Source organism: Armigeres subalbatus, chromosome 3, assembly GCF_024139115.2.
Source record: "Armigeres subalbatus isolate Guangzhou_Male chromosome 3, GZ_Asu_2, whole genome shotgun sequence".
NCBI lineage: Eukaryota > Metazoa > Arthropoda > Insecta > Diptera > Culicidae > Armigeres > Armigeres subalbatus.
In genome coordinates, this window is record NC_085141.1 from 305,793,837 (window position 1) to 305,811,098 (window position 17,262).

A 17,262-nucleotide genomic window follows, 5' to 3' on the forward strand; every position below is an offset into this window, starting at 1 on the left:
AGCACGTAAAGCCGTTTCCTCGGTGGCCCTGATAAGGGCCGATGTTTTTTTTCTCAGCAGTATCGCCGCCGCCGAAGCTTGGCAGAAGACCGTTGGGTTGGTATAACGAAGCTGCCGCTGCCTCACATCAACGAATGCGACACAATGAGATTCACCCCCAACGCCACTGCCGTCTCGGGCTAGGCTCCGCTTTTTGCTCCCACGCTACTGCTAGTCCTCCAATGCCAACACACAAGCAGTATGGCCGCTCATGTATGGCCGCTCAACGTCGCTATCCTCTCGGGCTCGACTCCAGCAAGGCAGCCGCTTCTCGTTTCCGCGCTACTGCCCGTCCTTCAATGTCAACACACGAAAAGGGGTCGAATGTGTACGGGTGTTCCGCTTCCTGCGATGCTTCGTCGTTCGCTTTAGACTGATGAATGAGCTTGACAACGGAACTGCTCGCTTTATATAGTTGCGGGCTGACACGATTGACCAATCAGCATCAACGGAGGGGAAACAGCAAATGCAAACAAAATTGTTTTTCTTCTTGTTTTTTGTTTGTTTTTTTTTTTCGTTTTCAGCAGAACTGCATGCAATAGGGTGACCAAGGAACCAAATTATACAGTCAAACCTCCATGAGTCGATATTGAAGGGACCATCGACTCATGGAAATATCGACATGTGGAATAGGAAATCTTTGGAAATCTGTTTGAAGGGACCATCACAGTAACCCAGAAAATATTTTTTAATATGGGATAATTTGCTTCCATGAGTCGATATCGAGTCATAGAACATCGACTCATGGAGGTTTGACTGTAATTTTCTTTCGTTGTTAAATAATTTTAAACACAATTTAATTTAGTTCAACAATTTTATTCTACATGTCGCTTATTTACTCTACAATGCTTTACACCTCTACTCTTCAGTCGAACACGCAAAATAAAACCATATCATCAAAACGCGATGGTTTTTTTCTCGTACGCTTAGGTTTTTCAATCGGCAACTCGTCTTCTTGCAGATAAATAGGAGGTTCGACTTCAGCAGAGTTCTCGTCCAAATCTGATGTTTCCATGTTGCGATTTTCACGAAGGTTGATCGGAACTTTTTTAACATCCTGAATATTTTTTGAGTATTGTACACCTCTGTCACTCTGTACCACAATTTTTGCTCCGTCTCTGGTTATAACAGTGTAACGATCTTCTGAAAATGTTGGGTCACCTTTCTGTTTAGTGCTTTGTGCTAGAAGCACCCTATCCCCAACGGAAATGTTCGATTCTCTTGCTCCTCTGATCAAGTCAGCATATTGCTTGCTATCCATCTTAGATTTTGCATCTTTCTCACGAATGTCTGTTCGATCCAGATGATCTGCCGGCAGTGCTTCCCAGAGGAATGGGAACGTTCCTCTAAATCTCCACCCCACAAGAAGTTCGAATGGTGTTACACCGAGTCTTGAAAGAGGTCGAACCTTGTTGTGCATATGCAAATATTGTTCTAGAGCCATTTTCCAATTGACCTTGTCTATCTTTGCAGCTGCAAGGGTGTCTTTCAATCCCTTATTTTGGCGCTCTACGGCACCATTCGACTGAGCACTTAAGGGGATTGCTTTTCTTATTTTTACTCCTCTGTTTTCCCACGTCTTGATGAACTTTTCTCCTTGGAATGGAGGACCGTTGTCGCTGTGGATAGCAATGGGATATCCCCAGACTTCGAAAATCCTGCTTAATGCTGCATTTGTGCTGTCCGCATCTATTTGTTTCATTTCTACAACATGTAGATACCTAGAATAGACATCTACCACAACCAGAAACTCTCCCGATCCACAGTCCTTGAATGAGAAGAAATCCACCTGCATAATTCCCCATGGCCCGTCAGGTAAATCGCAACTGGTCAAAGGAACTGGTGGATTCTTCTTAGACAACCGGAAACATGTTTCGCAGCCCATCACGAACGTTTCTACATGTTTGGACATGCATGGCCACCAGAAACAATTTCTTAAAATCTTCTTCATCGAAGATGCCCCCATATGTCCTTGATGAGCGGAACTCATAGCACGCTCTCGAAGAGCATACGGAAGAACCACACGATCATTCTTAAAAACGAGGGCCCCGAGTACCCTTAGATTCTTTGCTTCTGATTCATACCTCTTTAGATTCTTTTCCCAACAGTTGGTTCTTATCGACTCACGTATCAGGATTTGTTCTGCGTCTCTTTCAGCTTCGGTCTCTATGTCATCCCAGGTAAACTCCATTGAGCCGGTATCCAGATAATAGAGAAGGTGTTTTTCGTGGGATTCATCGAAAGATTCAGTCGCCTGTGATTCTGTTACTAAACGAGATAATGCATCAGCCATGTTCAATTCTCCTGGTACCGTCAACTGGGGGGAAGATGATCATTTTTAAGACAAAACATGCAATAACAATGTGTGTTTACATTTTGAATCGAAACAAATATTTTCAAAACATGTACTGCTATACGTTGCAATAATCAACAACTTTAGTTTTCTGAAATGCATTCGCATTTATTAAAATAAATTAAATTATCACACATTTTTTGAATAATCTGGTTTGGGGTGAAGTTGATCAAGACAGCTCTACTAAAATCATTATGACCTAGTAGTCAAAATACACTAGGTTATTTGTATGAATGTTGAATTTACTACGTAAAGAAGTCTACGAAGTCAATATTTGAAACGAAAATAGCGTCATTTATGACTATCTCTCTCTTTCTTCCACAAAATACATTTTCATGATTATAATCGAAAAACTCGGATTTCTACCTAGCGGTAACATTACTTGAACGGAGAATATTGTTGACTACCGTTTCATAAAAAAATTGGCACTTTTGACTGACACATCGAATGATCATCTTCACCTCAATGATCATCTTCCCCCCAGTTGACGGTACCCGTACAACCTGCATGGAATAGTATCATTAAGTATTAGTCGTGTTTGTCTGCTTTTTTTTTTAATGAGCTATCATACCTTGAAGTTATACGGCTGAAGTCTCAGAGCCCACGCCTCTGCTCTTGAAACTGCCCTCTTGCCGATTCTATGTGAACCCCGAAAATAAATTCGTTGGATTCCGCGTCAGTTCGAATTGTGAAGTGTATATTCAGGAGATACACGGAAAACCGCTCAACGCCCCAGACCATGGCTAGGCCCTTTATTTTGCGTTTGCGGATATTTCTTCTCAGCCAACGTCAATGCCTTCGATGCACATGAGATGATCCTAGGTTTAGATTCTGAGTCGTATTGTACTAAAATGGCTCCTAGCCCATATGGCGAAGCGTCTACGAACAATTCGGTTTCATCGTCACGGTTGAAATATCCCAGGGTTTTAATATACTTCCACGCACTGGTTTTCAAGTACAGAAACTCATCTTCAAGCTCTTGATTCCAAGCACATGTAGAAGTCCTTTGCTTTGGATAATTCTCGCAAATGACGAGTCTTATCTGCCCTTTGAAAAATAAATCGATCGATGAACGTTACGAGGCCCAAAAAACTTTTCACTTCTGCTGGTGTTTCTGGTCTTCGTGCATCCTGGATCGCGCTGATTTTCTCGCTTTCTACTTGCCAGCCCTCATTTGTTACTTTGAAACCTAGAAATTTGACAATTTCTTTTCCAAAGAAACATTTATCTTGATTGATCATAACATTATGATCCTCAAGCTTCTTTAGGACCTTCTGAAGATTGCGATCATGTTCTTCAATCGTTTGTCCGAACACCATGACATCATCTAGGTAATTCACAGTTCCTTCGCATTCAGACAGGATTAGGTGCCCGCCAGAGTAAACGCGACGAGCGATGCGACGCGACGCGACTCACGTAAAAGAATAACAATCATTATCAACAGGCTGTCAAATTGCACTGTCGCGTCGCGTCGCATCGCACGTCGCGTTTACTCTGGCTTCGCCCTTACAGTTTGCATGACTTCCTGGAAAATGTCGGGTGCGTTTGTTAGTCCAAAAGGTAGCCGACAGCATCTATAGAGCGCATCGCCGGCGAAGAAATTTGTAAGGTGTCTTGTTTTTGGGTCGAGCTCAATATGAAAAAACGCGTTTTTCAAATCTATGGTCGAAAAATATTTTGCGCCATGCAACTGTAGCAAAATCGACTCAAATGTCGGCATCTTGAAAGGCGTTCTGATGATGCATTTGTTTGGTCCTCTAAGGTCCACTACAAGCCGGATGTCCGACTTACCCTTAGGGATGACTAGCAAGGAAGAACAAAAACTCTTGTCCATGTCGTTCGTCACCTTTTCTATGATACCGGTCTGTCGCAATTCATTCAATTTTTGGTTAGTCAACTCCTTGAAAGCAGCCGGAATGTGAGTATAAACATTCCTCGACGGTGGCATAGACTTGTCATAGCTCAGAACTACTGCAGGAACGTTGAATTTCGGAAATTCAGAAAAGCATGCATCGATGCTATGTAAGTTGAATTCGCAGGGCCAATCTAGCTCGTTATTTCCTTCAACTGATACTTCTAGGCCTACCTTCAACAGGCTGTATCGCACCGCTGTGTTGAATCCCAGAAGAGCTCTCTTTTCACGCACTACGTAAAATTTTTCCGTGGTTACTGGTCTTTCGTCTGATACGAAAAGCTGTGCCGAGAAGGTTGCAACCACGTCAATACTTCCTTGAGTAGCGTATGCACGTAATGTCTTATCCGATCCGTATGTTAGTTCATGCAAATTTTTCTTCGAATGTTTATCTCGAAGAATCGCATTTAATGATTCCATCGTAATAGTATTGACCTACACCCCAGAGTCAATAAAAAATTAAACTTGTATTCCGGCTACGTATGCTACGATGTATGCTGCTTTTTCGATATGACCCTTCCAATATCAGACTTTATCGGATCAGGCGGTATGATATGCGATACCTGTAACAATTGTATCATGCTATTAAAACATCAGACTAGTTTCGATTACTTTCGTAGTTCTCATCTTTTATTTCCATTAATTTAAATTTTAACAAGTTTTAACAAAGAAAAAAATCAAGTTCAACGGCTTAAAAAAAAATGTGAAATTCAGCTTCAGATAAATTAACTAATTTTAAGCTTCGGTTACCTTTGTATCAAGCATCTCTTCTTCCGTTTTATGGACCGCAGCAATCTTAGTCGGGGGTTCACTTTCGTCTCCCGTCCATCCACGCTTCATCGGTTCCGGCTTAACTTGAGCTGAGCATGCTCTAGCAATGTGGCCTCGCCGATTGCAATTACGGCATACTTTGTCGGAGTGGAAACATTGTTCGGGTGAGTGATATGCACTCATACACCTCCAACATGTTTGAGCCAGTCTTTGATTTCGCATTGGACCACGTACAAAAGATCCTCTACCCCGACTATTGTTGTATCCCCTGGATGCTTCGTATGGACCACGTCGTCGTTGGACATATTCATCTGGTCGTCGCGAGATAGCCGCCACCGTAGCCGACTGGGGCTGGTGTAGCCTTCTATAATCTTTCTCGTTCTCTAATTCGACCTCACGGATGCGTACTTGGTCGATCAACTCGTTCAGAGAACCGCCCTCGGTAAGGACTCGATAGGCAAGGGTTCTGACTCGACTATCCGTTGATCCTTTGGTTACTGATCTGGAAATTGCTTCAAACTCTTCATCGGCCTTGTAGTTTCATAGTTTCGCTGCCAGAGCCACTCTTTTCACAAACTGGATGTTCGTCTCTCCGCTCCTTTGCAGGGACGGGAACGGTTGACATTTTTTTTATCATTCAATCTGCCACGAAGTAAAAGAAAAACAAAAACACGGCAGCCGCTGCAGCAGCCACGACCAAGCAGACGACAGTCAGCACATGATTTTATTATTTTCTCTCCCCACAATTAATGTTTCTGTACGCTCATTTCATGACGTATGACCGTTTTTGGAAAAGATATTTTAGTTACTAGATAAAGATTGTCGCTGTCGTCGCTGTCCGGAACATCTTTTGCTGGCGAGGATAGGGGAGCTAAATGTCAAAGAAGGAAAATCCATACGATTTGACAGGTATGTACCACACATGTTTCGGACAGCAGAACAAAGGGAACAGTAGCGACAATCTTTATCTAGTAACTAAAATATCTTTTGTTTTTGGTGGTAAATGATTACAGTCCCTTCCCGATTTTGGCAACACGACCGGATTTTAATGTTGCCAAAATGGGGATGTTGCCAAAAACGGGAAAAAAATTTCATACAAAATTTCATTTTTTTTTGTTTGCATGATTGAAGCTAAATACTTAGAATATGTACTACAAAGTATGTGGAGTGTGTTTAGGTGATGCACGTGCATCATAATTGTCATTTTCGCGATATTATTCATAACTTGGAGATTGTAGCTGAAACAAAATTAAAACAAGCTCAAGAATGGTAATCAATACATAATGTAACTAATTAGCCAATTTCATAATACAAATTCAATAATAAATAATATTTGAAATTAACAATAGCGTCGGCCATGTCCTTACAAAAAAAGTATTAATAAAAAATGTTTCTATATTAGTCCATTGAAGTGCTGACTTCAATCTGACATCTTCTATATAATAAAAATGAAATGGTCTGTGTTCGTATCCGTATAACTCGAAAACGGCTGGATGGATTTTCTCCATTCCTTCAGCAAATATGTCCGTTATCGTTTCCGACGGGTTTATATGATATTTTCTCATGCGAAAATCACGAGTAAGGTTGAGTAAATCGTGAAAGACTAAAATAAAGATTCATAGGGGGAATGACGGCTTTGGCAGGTTTTGTTCTATTATTGGCAGGGGTTTTTTTATGACTGACTAGGCTCAAATTTGGCCTAAACATTCTTTGAATATCAAAGAATATTGTGGCCAAATTTCATAAAATTTGGTCGACAAAAACCCCCCTGCCAATAATAGAACAAAACCTGCCAAAGCCGTCTTTCCCCCTATGTAGATTTTGCACGGGCAATTCACAACGTGCATTTTCGCCTACTATGCAGGACCACGTCTGCTCTGCCGTAATCTTGAAAAGTGACGTAACAGCCGTTTTGCAACATGTTTTCCATTTTTCTGTTAAAGAGCTCGATGAGTACAGTAGGAATTCGCTGGTTGGGATTTTAATACTTGGGTCACTTTTTAGTTGAGCCTCCGCTGGTTGGGCCATGGCCCAACTAAAAAGCAACCGTACGTCAAAATTCAATGTAAACACGGAAAACGGGATTGGGCGTCACTGGACATCATTTGTGATGTTCAAGTCGAAATACACGTGTTCAAATGGCTGTCAGTTGGCCCAACTAAAAAACCGAATTCGTTAGTTGGGCCGAGGTCGTGGCCCAACCAGCGAATCGCGACTGTAGTACTCGTTAACACCATTTTTGGAAAATGGCGTATACGTCACCTTTTCAGATTACGGCAGTGCTGGGTCAACTAGTTTCATATAAATTTTAGTCCACCGAAAATGCTTGTTTTATATAAATCAAATAGCGATCCGACGGATACAAGATGACTAAATGTGCTACAAATTTCGGATTCTTATATAATGGATTTTTATGGAGGCAAACTTTCTTGTGGTCGGTGTGATTAAGAGTAAAGTTCTGTGCACAATTTTCGCTGACATTATGAAAAAACGAACGCAAGGCATAATACCGTCCACTGTTTTGGAAAATGGTAACGGAAATCTCCATTCTGCACATTGCTCAAGCGTATCCAATGTAGTGTGAGTATGGGTTAACTACACTCGACTCACTAAAACCAAATCCCTTTGCACTAGTCGGTCTCCTAGCACTCAACCCAGGAATATTTCAGGCGGCAATGATTGATCCATGCGCACTATGTGCACCTCGCACTACGAGTGATAGTGTGGCCAAGTGGAAGCTGGAAGACCATTTGCGGCATGCCACCTCTGACACTCGATAGCAGTCAACCTACTGGTGCTCGCTGCAGCTCATCGTACTCCAGATCTCCATGCTAGTGATTAACACGTTGAAAACGATGTAGGATCAAGAGAAGGCAACGGCTATTCGACAAAAAACAAGGTGGTTGAAGAATTCGTGTACTTGAGCTCACTTGATCTCCGATAACGATATCAGCAGACAAATTCGGAGACGCCACGTGGCAGGAAAGCGTACGTACGAAATCTGGATAATGCTTGTGGAGGACCAACGAGCACTTGGAGTAAAAATGGTTCTCTACAACGATCCTTAGGTAGATCGATCAGGTGGAAGACGATTTACGGACTCTCCGTAGACTGCGTGTCTGGTAACATACAGCAGTAGACGGAGACGACTGTTATGTACTGCAGTGGCCCCTCCGGCCTAAGGCTGAATAAATAATAATAAAACCACATGTGACGCATCACTTCACAGGAGGTACTCCACTTCTGATACTTCGCCATCACAAACATAACACACGAGAGCAGGCATTGGAAATGTGAGTGAGCATTGTGAGCATTGATCTTTTGCAAGCTATGCTATGCCAATCACTAGCAATTAAACCCACGGGGGTTGCTTGTTCCTGGATCACTCATGTAGTATCGGTTGCATTGTGATGTAAACAGCGGACTTCGCTTTATAGGTGTTGTACTATGTCGGTGTTAGTCAGCTTATCGACGACAAAATCAATGAGATGCCAAAAAATACGACATTCTACGGTGGGCTGGTTAGATAAGGGTAATGTGAATAGGGACAAGGAAAACGTGAATAAAAAGAGCAGAAAAGTTTCAATAGACATTGTTTGCAATGAGCGGTAATACGGGTGGTGGTTCATTATTTCAGTGAAAGTGTCCACTATTCGTACAGAGCCCAGGTTGTTGCCAAAATCGGGAAGAAAATGTTGCCAAAAACGGGTGTTGCCAAAATCGGGATGGGACTGTATTTCCTTACTACTTGCTCATTTCAGAGACTAGAACTAATGAATTAGTACCAACGGCTAGCATTCTTTCTAGGCTTTGCGCCACAGGCAATTAAACTCGATTCTGTTCTGTTTGCGCTGCGCACGAACCGAAACAAGAAATCTGCTGACTGCACCGACGGCTCGACTCTCACGCAGCAGCAGGCAGGAACATACTACTAGTTTAATTCACCCAACCTCGAACATCCGTACGGGAAGCCAAAATTGAGTAAGCAGGGTCGAAGTAGTTTGCCTTTACTCCCATGTTAAAAAAGTACCCAACGGAAAATTTATTGACCCAAATTTAAGTTTAATTCACTCAATTTCGACCTCAGGTAATAAAACTCAAAATTGGCTTCCCGTATTGAACTGGCGTCGTTGGATTGTTTGGCTCTTTTGTTTTTGACAACAAAAGAAAGAGTGGATGAAAGAGAAGAGAAAAAATAACTCAAAAGTAAGTTTAAAAATACTCAATTTTGGGTACTTTTTTTCTTCCGTGTACAAATAGTTTGCCTCATCGGTAAAAAAAATGTCGCATTGAGGCGTACATTTTTTTTTTTTGGAAAACGGTTTCGGTTTGTGCGGTGCGTGAAATTTGACCGGATAAAATGTAAACATTCGCATAATCACAGTGTTTTACTGTACATTTCCCAACACTGCCTTGGGACCATGTTAGCCAACTTGCTTCTCTGCGACAACATGTAAGCCCTTGAGCCGAAATGAGCATCGAGTCTAGCAATTGCATTCGAGTATGGGAATTCTCGCTCGTTCGGCATGTCGCATTGTGTGGTGGCTCGTCAACAGCTTGAATGAGATTCAAGGAAGCGTTCAGTACATTCTTCCAGTGATCGTAATCTCGCTTGCTTAGCTCCGATTCACCTGTTGCAGGCACGCATTCGGGGATATTGAGACTGCCCAATGACATATTGTTCATTGTCATAAGTAGCGTCTCATTGGCAGAATGTTCCTCACGAATTGTGCTCGATCTGGCTTGTGCAAACTCGTTATCCTCTTGGCCTTTAGTTGCCAGAATCCGGCTTAACTCGTCCTTTTCCATTCGGGTTTTCTCTAGTTCTGCCTTTACTTTTGAAAGTTCCTCCGCAATTTTTGTAGCTGCCTTCCGTTTTATTATCCTGTAGAAGAGAAATAACATCTTCTTTATAAACATTACTTCGTTTCGAGAACAGTTTCGAAATTCTTAACAAAAAAACAATCGACCATTGGCTTGGCTTTTTTTTTCTCAGAAAATTTCCATTATCAGGATACCGCCTTTTCAATCGGGATCTCGTTTTCAGTAACCACCGTGTTTCTACTTGGGTTCACAGACTTACGCTCATATTTACGCCGACCAGCACCTTTCCAATCGAGGTCGCATAAATACAGACTTCCACCTTCCCAATTCGAGTATTGTTACCGCAAACCACCGCCTTTCTAATCGGGTTCGCATACAGACTTCTGCCTTGCCAATCGGAGTCTTATTAACGTTGACCACCGCCTTTCCAATCGGGGTCACACACAGACTTCCGCCTTTCCAATCGGAGTCTTATACCATTGACCACCGCCTTTCTAATCGGGGTCCAATAAACAAACTTTCGCCTTTCCAATCGGAATTTTATTTCAACTGAACACTTTTCCTTAGGGTCTGTTCACAAATTACGTAACGCAAAAATTCGAGTTTTTGACCCCCTCCCTCCCCCTTGTAACAAAAAGTAATATTTTTGCTACCCCCTCCCTCCCCCATGTAACGCGTAACTGTGAAAGGCAGATTTGTTTCCTTCACTGAAACATGTGGGTCTTGCTATTTTTTAACAGGTGTTAAGTGGTTGAGCTAAAATGCAACTGCTTAGAATGAAAACTCTCTGGGTTTCCTCTGTTAACTTTGGCTTAGTTTGGAAGTTCCAATCATGAAACACAATACCAATCAAAGCGACGTTCCTGAGGTCGTTCCATCAAATAATATAATCTGTAAAAATCGTGAATATTCTTCGTGAGACAAAAAATCCTCGAAATGTAGCAACAATTTTTCGAACAAAGGTGGATGTCTTTTAGAATTAAAAAAAAACATCAAATAGCCAGCTCTGAGATAAAAAGTAAAAAACTACAAAGACTAACATGGGACATTTATGGTTAGTATGGTTTTGAAGAGGATAGGTTGATGCGTATTTATCGTCTTGATCATGACATGTCAGCAATTACTTCAATCAGTGTTAAAAACATTTAAAATATTTTTTATTCGCGTTATGCGTAACATTTGGTAGTACCCACCCCCTCCCCCACCTTTTAGTGTAACAAAGTATAACACAAGTTGAACCTCCCCCCTCCCCCCAAAAGCGTTACGTAATTTGTGAACAGACCCTTACCTTTCTTTTTTTTTGTTGGTCGATTGTTCTTTAAACATTTTTTTTTACTCACTTGATGAACTTCTCTGGTGATTCGGCCCTCCTACCGGTTGCGCCATTGTCGTAGTCGGATGTCAGCATGTTGCTGTTGCCGCTGTACTCGTTTCCTCTCAGTGGCCCTGACAAAGGGCCTTTGTTGTTGTTTTTTTTTTGTTGCTGCCAACAGACAGCACGTAAAGCCGTTTCCTCGGTGGCCCTGATAAGGGCCGTTGTTTCGATGATTTTTTTTTCTCAGCAGTATCGCCGCCGCCGAAGCTTGGCAGAAGACCGTTGGGTTGGTATAACGAAGCTGCCGCTGCCTCACTTCAACGAATGCGACACAATGAGATTCACCCCCAACGCCACTGCCGTCTCGGGCTCGGCTCCGCTTTTTGCTCCCACGCTACTGCTAGTCCTCCAATGCCAACACACAAGCAGGGGTTGGATGTGTATGGCCGCTCAACGCCGCTATCCTCTCGGGCTCGACTCCAGCAAGGCAGCCGCTTCTCGTTTCCGCGCTACTGCCCGTCCTTCAATGTCAACACACGAACAGGGGTCGAATGTGTACGGGTGTTCCGCTTCCTGCGATGCTTCGTCGTTCGCTTTAGACTGATGAATGAGCTTGACAACGGAACTGCTCGCTTTATATAGTTGCGGGCTGACACGATTGACCAATCAGCATCAACGGAGGGGAAACAGCAAATGCAAACAAATTTGTTTTTCTTCTTGTTTTTTGTTTGTTGTTTTTTTTCGTTTTCAGCAGAACTGCATGCAATAGGGTAACCAAGGTACCAAATTATAATTTTCTTTCGTTGTTAAATAATTTTAAACACAATTTAATTTAGTTCAACAATTTTATTCTACATGTCGCTTATTTACTCTACAGTTGGCACTTCGGTCGTTCGTGTGTGATATTGTTGGTCGAATAAATTGATTTTTCGTGCCGCTGTTGGTAAAACTTGATGGATGTTTGAACAAACGAGAGGTGGAGTCAATGTTGGTCAAACTGCTTGACCGTGTGTACGTTCCATTATGCACACACTTAACATTCTGGAGACCTCAAATTTTAAAAGATTCTAATGAAATTCGTCCAACATTGATTTCAAAGAGAAGCCAAGAAAAAATATAGAAATAAACTTATCGACTCTCGTCCAAGCCTGAACTAAATATATTGTTTTCTTTACAGACCAAATACACCACAGTTGATGCTACCATTTTGGAACAAAACAAAGAAGAAAATGGAGAATTCTGGAAGTAAGTACTGAGCAAAGCGTTCACATTTCCTCTCTGAAATTGATTGTTTCTAACTCAACAAAACCCCTCCCACATGTTCTTCCGCAGCATCAAACGCTCGATCCGACTGCCCGAAGGCGAGTGGTTCATCACGGCACGTGCCAAGAACACCGAAGGCTGGGCCTACACCGAAACTGTCCCACTGCAATTCCAAATCCCCGGTGAAGTCTCGCTGGACAACCGAGGCTCCGGTGGCAGCTCGACGGGCTCTATCCGGCACGCTTCCTCCCTCGCCAGCCTGGGGGCGCTCTGTGTGGTGTTGTACTCGCTGCTGATCAGTAGGATCCATTAGGTTTACAGTGAATGAGAAATGCTACTGTTTCGGAATATTATTTTTTTCGGGTGGAAATTACACGTTGAATGGTGACTATTTATTTTGGAGGAAATTCGAAGATCTGCTAAAAGCTAAGAGACGCTTTGTGAGTAGGAAAGCGACGCTTAGTAATGTATAAAAAACAATTAGAACTTGTAGTTTAGCCAACGCCGGAAACGCACGGCAATGCCTTGTATCACCAAAACAAAAACTCACATAAAAAACGCACCAACCAGAAAATTTAAACCGAAGAATCCTATAAAAACAACTGCATGTATTAAACCGGTTATGAATCGTCCACGCTTTTACCTGGCGCGCAGCTTCCAGAAATCCGAACCAATCGAGAGTGAAACAAACGTTTTGTACACATTATGATTGTTTTACAGATCCACTCTGTTGCAATAAGGTCAATAAATTACTATTCCTTTGAAGACAAAATGAGCTGGTTGGATTTGAATCCTCTAGAATAAAACAAAAATAATACAATTCCTTTTCAGTTGGCCTGCCTGAGAAGATGGTACTTCTGAACTTCTGGTGACTGAACCATTGGGTGCCTAATCAACCTAAAATAAAATGTTGGTTGAAATAAGCCAGATCATGGTTGAGTTTACCATATTTTCTTCTACGTGATGTTGACCCATGGTCGTTGTATGTAGTATACTTTTATTCTTATGTTTCTGCTCTCAACCGTGTGACTACAAACGCAATTCAGCGGAATGGCGACGGAAACGGAAAATCTGACAAAAAATAGATGGACTAATTGCCAATTCTGCCGTTTTCGTCGCTGTTCCACTACATTGCGTAGAAGGCTTATGCTAACTTACGTTCGGATGTGCTTTCGAACGAAATTAAATTTACGCCCGTTGAGTCACATACATCGAGGTAACTTTTGGAACAAATCAGGGGTGGCATTGCGCACCTCGACTCGAAACGAGCAAATCATGCATACTGTCATACGAAAGAGCTGTCGAAAGGAGATGCGCAATGAGGCCCCAGATTCGTTCAAAAGTTTCGGTCGTCCCTAATGCAACTCACTCATGCAGGATGCGAACATAACCCGTATTCTTGACTACTTGACTACGGACGACCGAAACTAATAAATAGAATCCGAGAATGCGTTTGAAAGTGCATTACAGCCTAAACTATAATACGAGTGATATGCATGGGTCAGCTCAATTCTATATTCATCGGATAAACCTTACTTGAAATTTAGGACTTCGAAAGTACATTCTGTAATTCAATTTTAATGTGTATATTGTAAATCTAGTTGGACAAATCTAGGGTTAGACTAAAACACAATATCAGCGCAGAAAGAACCAAATGAAAAACGCTTACGGATTAATTCTTATGTTATAGTCTTCTTATACATATTGTTATAATTTAGTCATTTTCATTTCATGAGTTATGTTTTCCTTTCCAACATTACTTTTCACTAAAACTAGAATTAATCACCTATTTTTCCTGCCCTTTGTTGTAAATTTGAACTACTGTTTAAAATGTATTGAATGTAGGTTCGTAAAACAGTTTCCAACTTTGTGTAAAATATTAATGAAGAAAAGAAATCTAGTACATATTTCTATATTTCGTAACAATACACGACGTACTAATGTTAGCATAAACGGAGATAAATCACTGGAAACTATACCTACTTAAACGTTGTATGATCTAGATCAAATCCAATTTAGGTTCCATTAGCCGTGCACACCGATACACAAATATGAACACACGTAAACAAAAAAATGAATACTTGTTTAGGGTAGCTAGCTGAATAATTGTTAAATGAAACAAAATGCGGAGTACAGAGTTTCAATTGAAAGAAATACGCGACAAACGAGAAAAGTCTTTCGATAGAGAAGCATTGATGCACGAAAAGTAGGCCATATTTATATTTATTACCCCTGTACCGTACGACAGTGCGAAACTATATTCCGATAGAAAATTATTCTCTCTAATCTGACAAGTTACAAACACCTTTTTTCCGGTATCACAACAACCACTCAAAGTACATATGTATAAGAGCCAATTCACAGATAATTGCTGTTCATAAAAGCAAGTGCAGTTGAACCGAAAACAGGAAATATAAAACTACGTATTAGGGTAAGATGCGGTTGGCTATGAATCGGATAGGAGAACATTGGAATTTGGCATTAAGATTGGTACGGTAGACGTTCGATAACTGCGTCTGCAAATCATTTGTCCATGTCGTTGCATTAGTGCAATCAGATGCACTTTTATTCCAACTGACGTCGACTGACAATTGCATGACGTCTATTTAGAATGCGTTGCAGTTATCGAACGGCTAGTGTATAACGAAGTAGGTTTTAACTTGTAAGATAAACTAAATGCAGTCAGATGGATGATATGTGCTAGAGGAGTGAAATTGAAAAAATAAACTAGCAAAAATAACAAACAAAACTCGTTTGATTTGAGCCAATTTTCGTTTATTTATTTCCTTAACCAATGCCGATGTAACGTATGCTGTTTTATCCAGTCCACGCTGTTCACACTGTGCGTCGCCAGTTACGCTTAAGGTGAAGGTGGGTTGAGTACCAAAACAAAGCTTTGAAAGTATTGGTACAATAAAAACTGTCATGTACTGTAGTAGGATTGGTGTCGTATTTATAAAAAAAAACAAAGAATATTAGTAGGGTGGTTAAAAAAGCTAGCTCCACCACGCTCACACGATTCCGTCCCATGCTCCGAGTGTCCTCCAAAAACCGATTTGAACAAAAACTGGTTGAACACTAGCCGGTTCAAGTTTGTATGAAAACTAATATGAGAAACTAAACCTTTCATTACATTGGCTACAGCGCCTCCCCTCCAAACGCTGGCGAAAAGAGACGACTTCATTGAACGAAAACCGCACCGCAGGAAAGATCCATTGATTATGTAACGCAAAAAATAAGCCTAATTATCATGCTAATGATTCGCAACATCGATTAAAATCGACTCCCAGCCATTGAAACGACCATTCAATGTCCATTGTCTATGGAATTAAAGCTCTTGAATATTTCATTCAGTCATATGGTCTCCCCGCTCGCCAGCGCCCAATGACGGAGTGCCACAATCAAAATAATGTAAAATTCAACCTCGCCATATTAACTATCATACAAACCTGAAACGACCTGTGCACGGTAAACCTCTATTCAAACCAACCCAAACCATCGGATGACACCCAAATTATGAATCATAATCGACTGAGCGCGGCGCAGCAAAATCATTTTTTGAACCACCCTATGTATTAGTTTGCTGCTGCCGCTGCCGGTGTTTACATTCGCTCCGCGGTCAGTTTTTAATTGTTTTTCTCGGGCAAAAATAGCAGTTTATATTAAGTTTTCGGTTGAAACGAGTGACTGATTTCAAAAAGTAATGTTTAATTTGCATTCTATCAACATTTCGGGCTGCTCATGTGCGGAGAAGTGAGTGAAAACTTGATTTTTCTATGCCCTTTGAGAAGAAGTGAAGTGCAGTGATAAGCCCACCGAATCGCGAACGGCTATTAAATTGGCACGAAACTGCTGATTTATGATAAAATTCGAGCCGAAATTCATAGAACTCTTTGAAGAAACATGTTTATTATCACGGGAAGTGAATAAATATGCTGTGAACAGGTTAGTAATTTGAATATTATACTTTTGTTCGATGCTGTTCGATGCATTCGAATGTTGGTGGAAGAGGAGTGCGGGAGGTGTGGGGTTGACCCGTGGAAGGTCCGGTGCCATATTGACTGCCATCTTGGTACTCTTCCAACTATGACCTTAAACTCGCTATACCTAAAATAAAAACCACCGGTGGAAAGATGGGGCGCTATCCTAATAAAGCACTCGAGAAGGAGAGCTATAATGAGAATAGCGATGAGGGAGGTGCTCCAAGAAATGAATGTCAACTAGCACGGTTCTGGGAAATTGAATCGTGCCGCACGCTTAGCACTCACTCCGTAGAAGAAGCTGAATGTGAGAAGTTTTTCGAAAAAACAGTCGAAAGGGATCAGTCTGGTCGTTTCATCGTCGCTCTACCGACGAAGTCGTCGGTGATTTACATGCTTGGGAGTTCTAAAGATATTGCAGATCGTCGTTTCTATTCGCTCGAGCGTCGGTTAAACGCTACTCCTGCACTGATTTCATACACGAGTACGTGAAGCTCGAATATATGCAGCCAATATCGGATGGAGAAACCCATACACCACAGAGAACAGACGTTCATCTTCATTCGCGTGCTTGTGTAAAGTTTTTACTGGTCATTTTGAAGTAGGGTAAGACACCCAGAAATCGCCCTCCCCCCAGTTTTCGCCCACCTATTTTACAATCTTCATTTCTCGTAAACTAGTTGTTGAAAACAGTTACAGTTGAAGTTTTTCCATACAAGCATCAATCAATTACGAAAAAACTTGAACTTTGACTGTTCACAACAACTAGTTTTCGAGAAATGAAGGTTTTAAAATAGGTGGGCGA

At 41.5% G+C, this 17,262-nt stretch overlaps 2 protein-coding genes across 6 annotated transcripts in view; one reads left to right on the forward strand and one right to left on the reverse strand.

Moving 5' to 3' along the window:
• LOC134225108 (igLON family member 5-like) overlaps nucleotides 1–15,245 on the forward strand; it is a 379,522-nt gene extending 364,277 nt beyond the window's left edge. For all 5 annotated transcript variants that reach the window (XM_062704890.1, XM_062704894.1, XM_062704891.1 and 2 more), the window contains 2 exons: nucleotides 12,392–12,459; nucleotides 12,547–15,245. In XM_062704890.1, the coding sequence (XP_062560874.1) occupies nucleotides 12,392–12,459; nucleotides 12,547–12,790 (312 nt within the window). In that variant the 3' untranslated portion in view covers nucleotides 12,791–15,245. The remainder of the gene's footprint in view (nucleotides 1–12,391; nucleotides 12,460–12,546) is intronic.
• LOC134219742 (uncharacterized protein K02A2.6-like) lies at nucleotides 905–11,832 on the reverse strand. Its single transcript, XM_062698605.1, has 3 exons — nucleotides 11,240–11,832; nucleotides 9,513–9,960; nucleotides 905–2,356 (listed from the first exon to the last, which is right to left on the reverse strand). The coding sequence occupies exons 1-3, from the start codon at nucleotides 11,305–11,307 to the stop codon at nucleotides 905–907; spliced, it is 1,968 nt and encodes a 655-aa protein (XP_062554589.1). The 5' UTR covers nucleotides 11,308–11,832.
• Nucleotides 15,246–17,262: the final 2,017 nt, after the last annotated feature.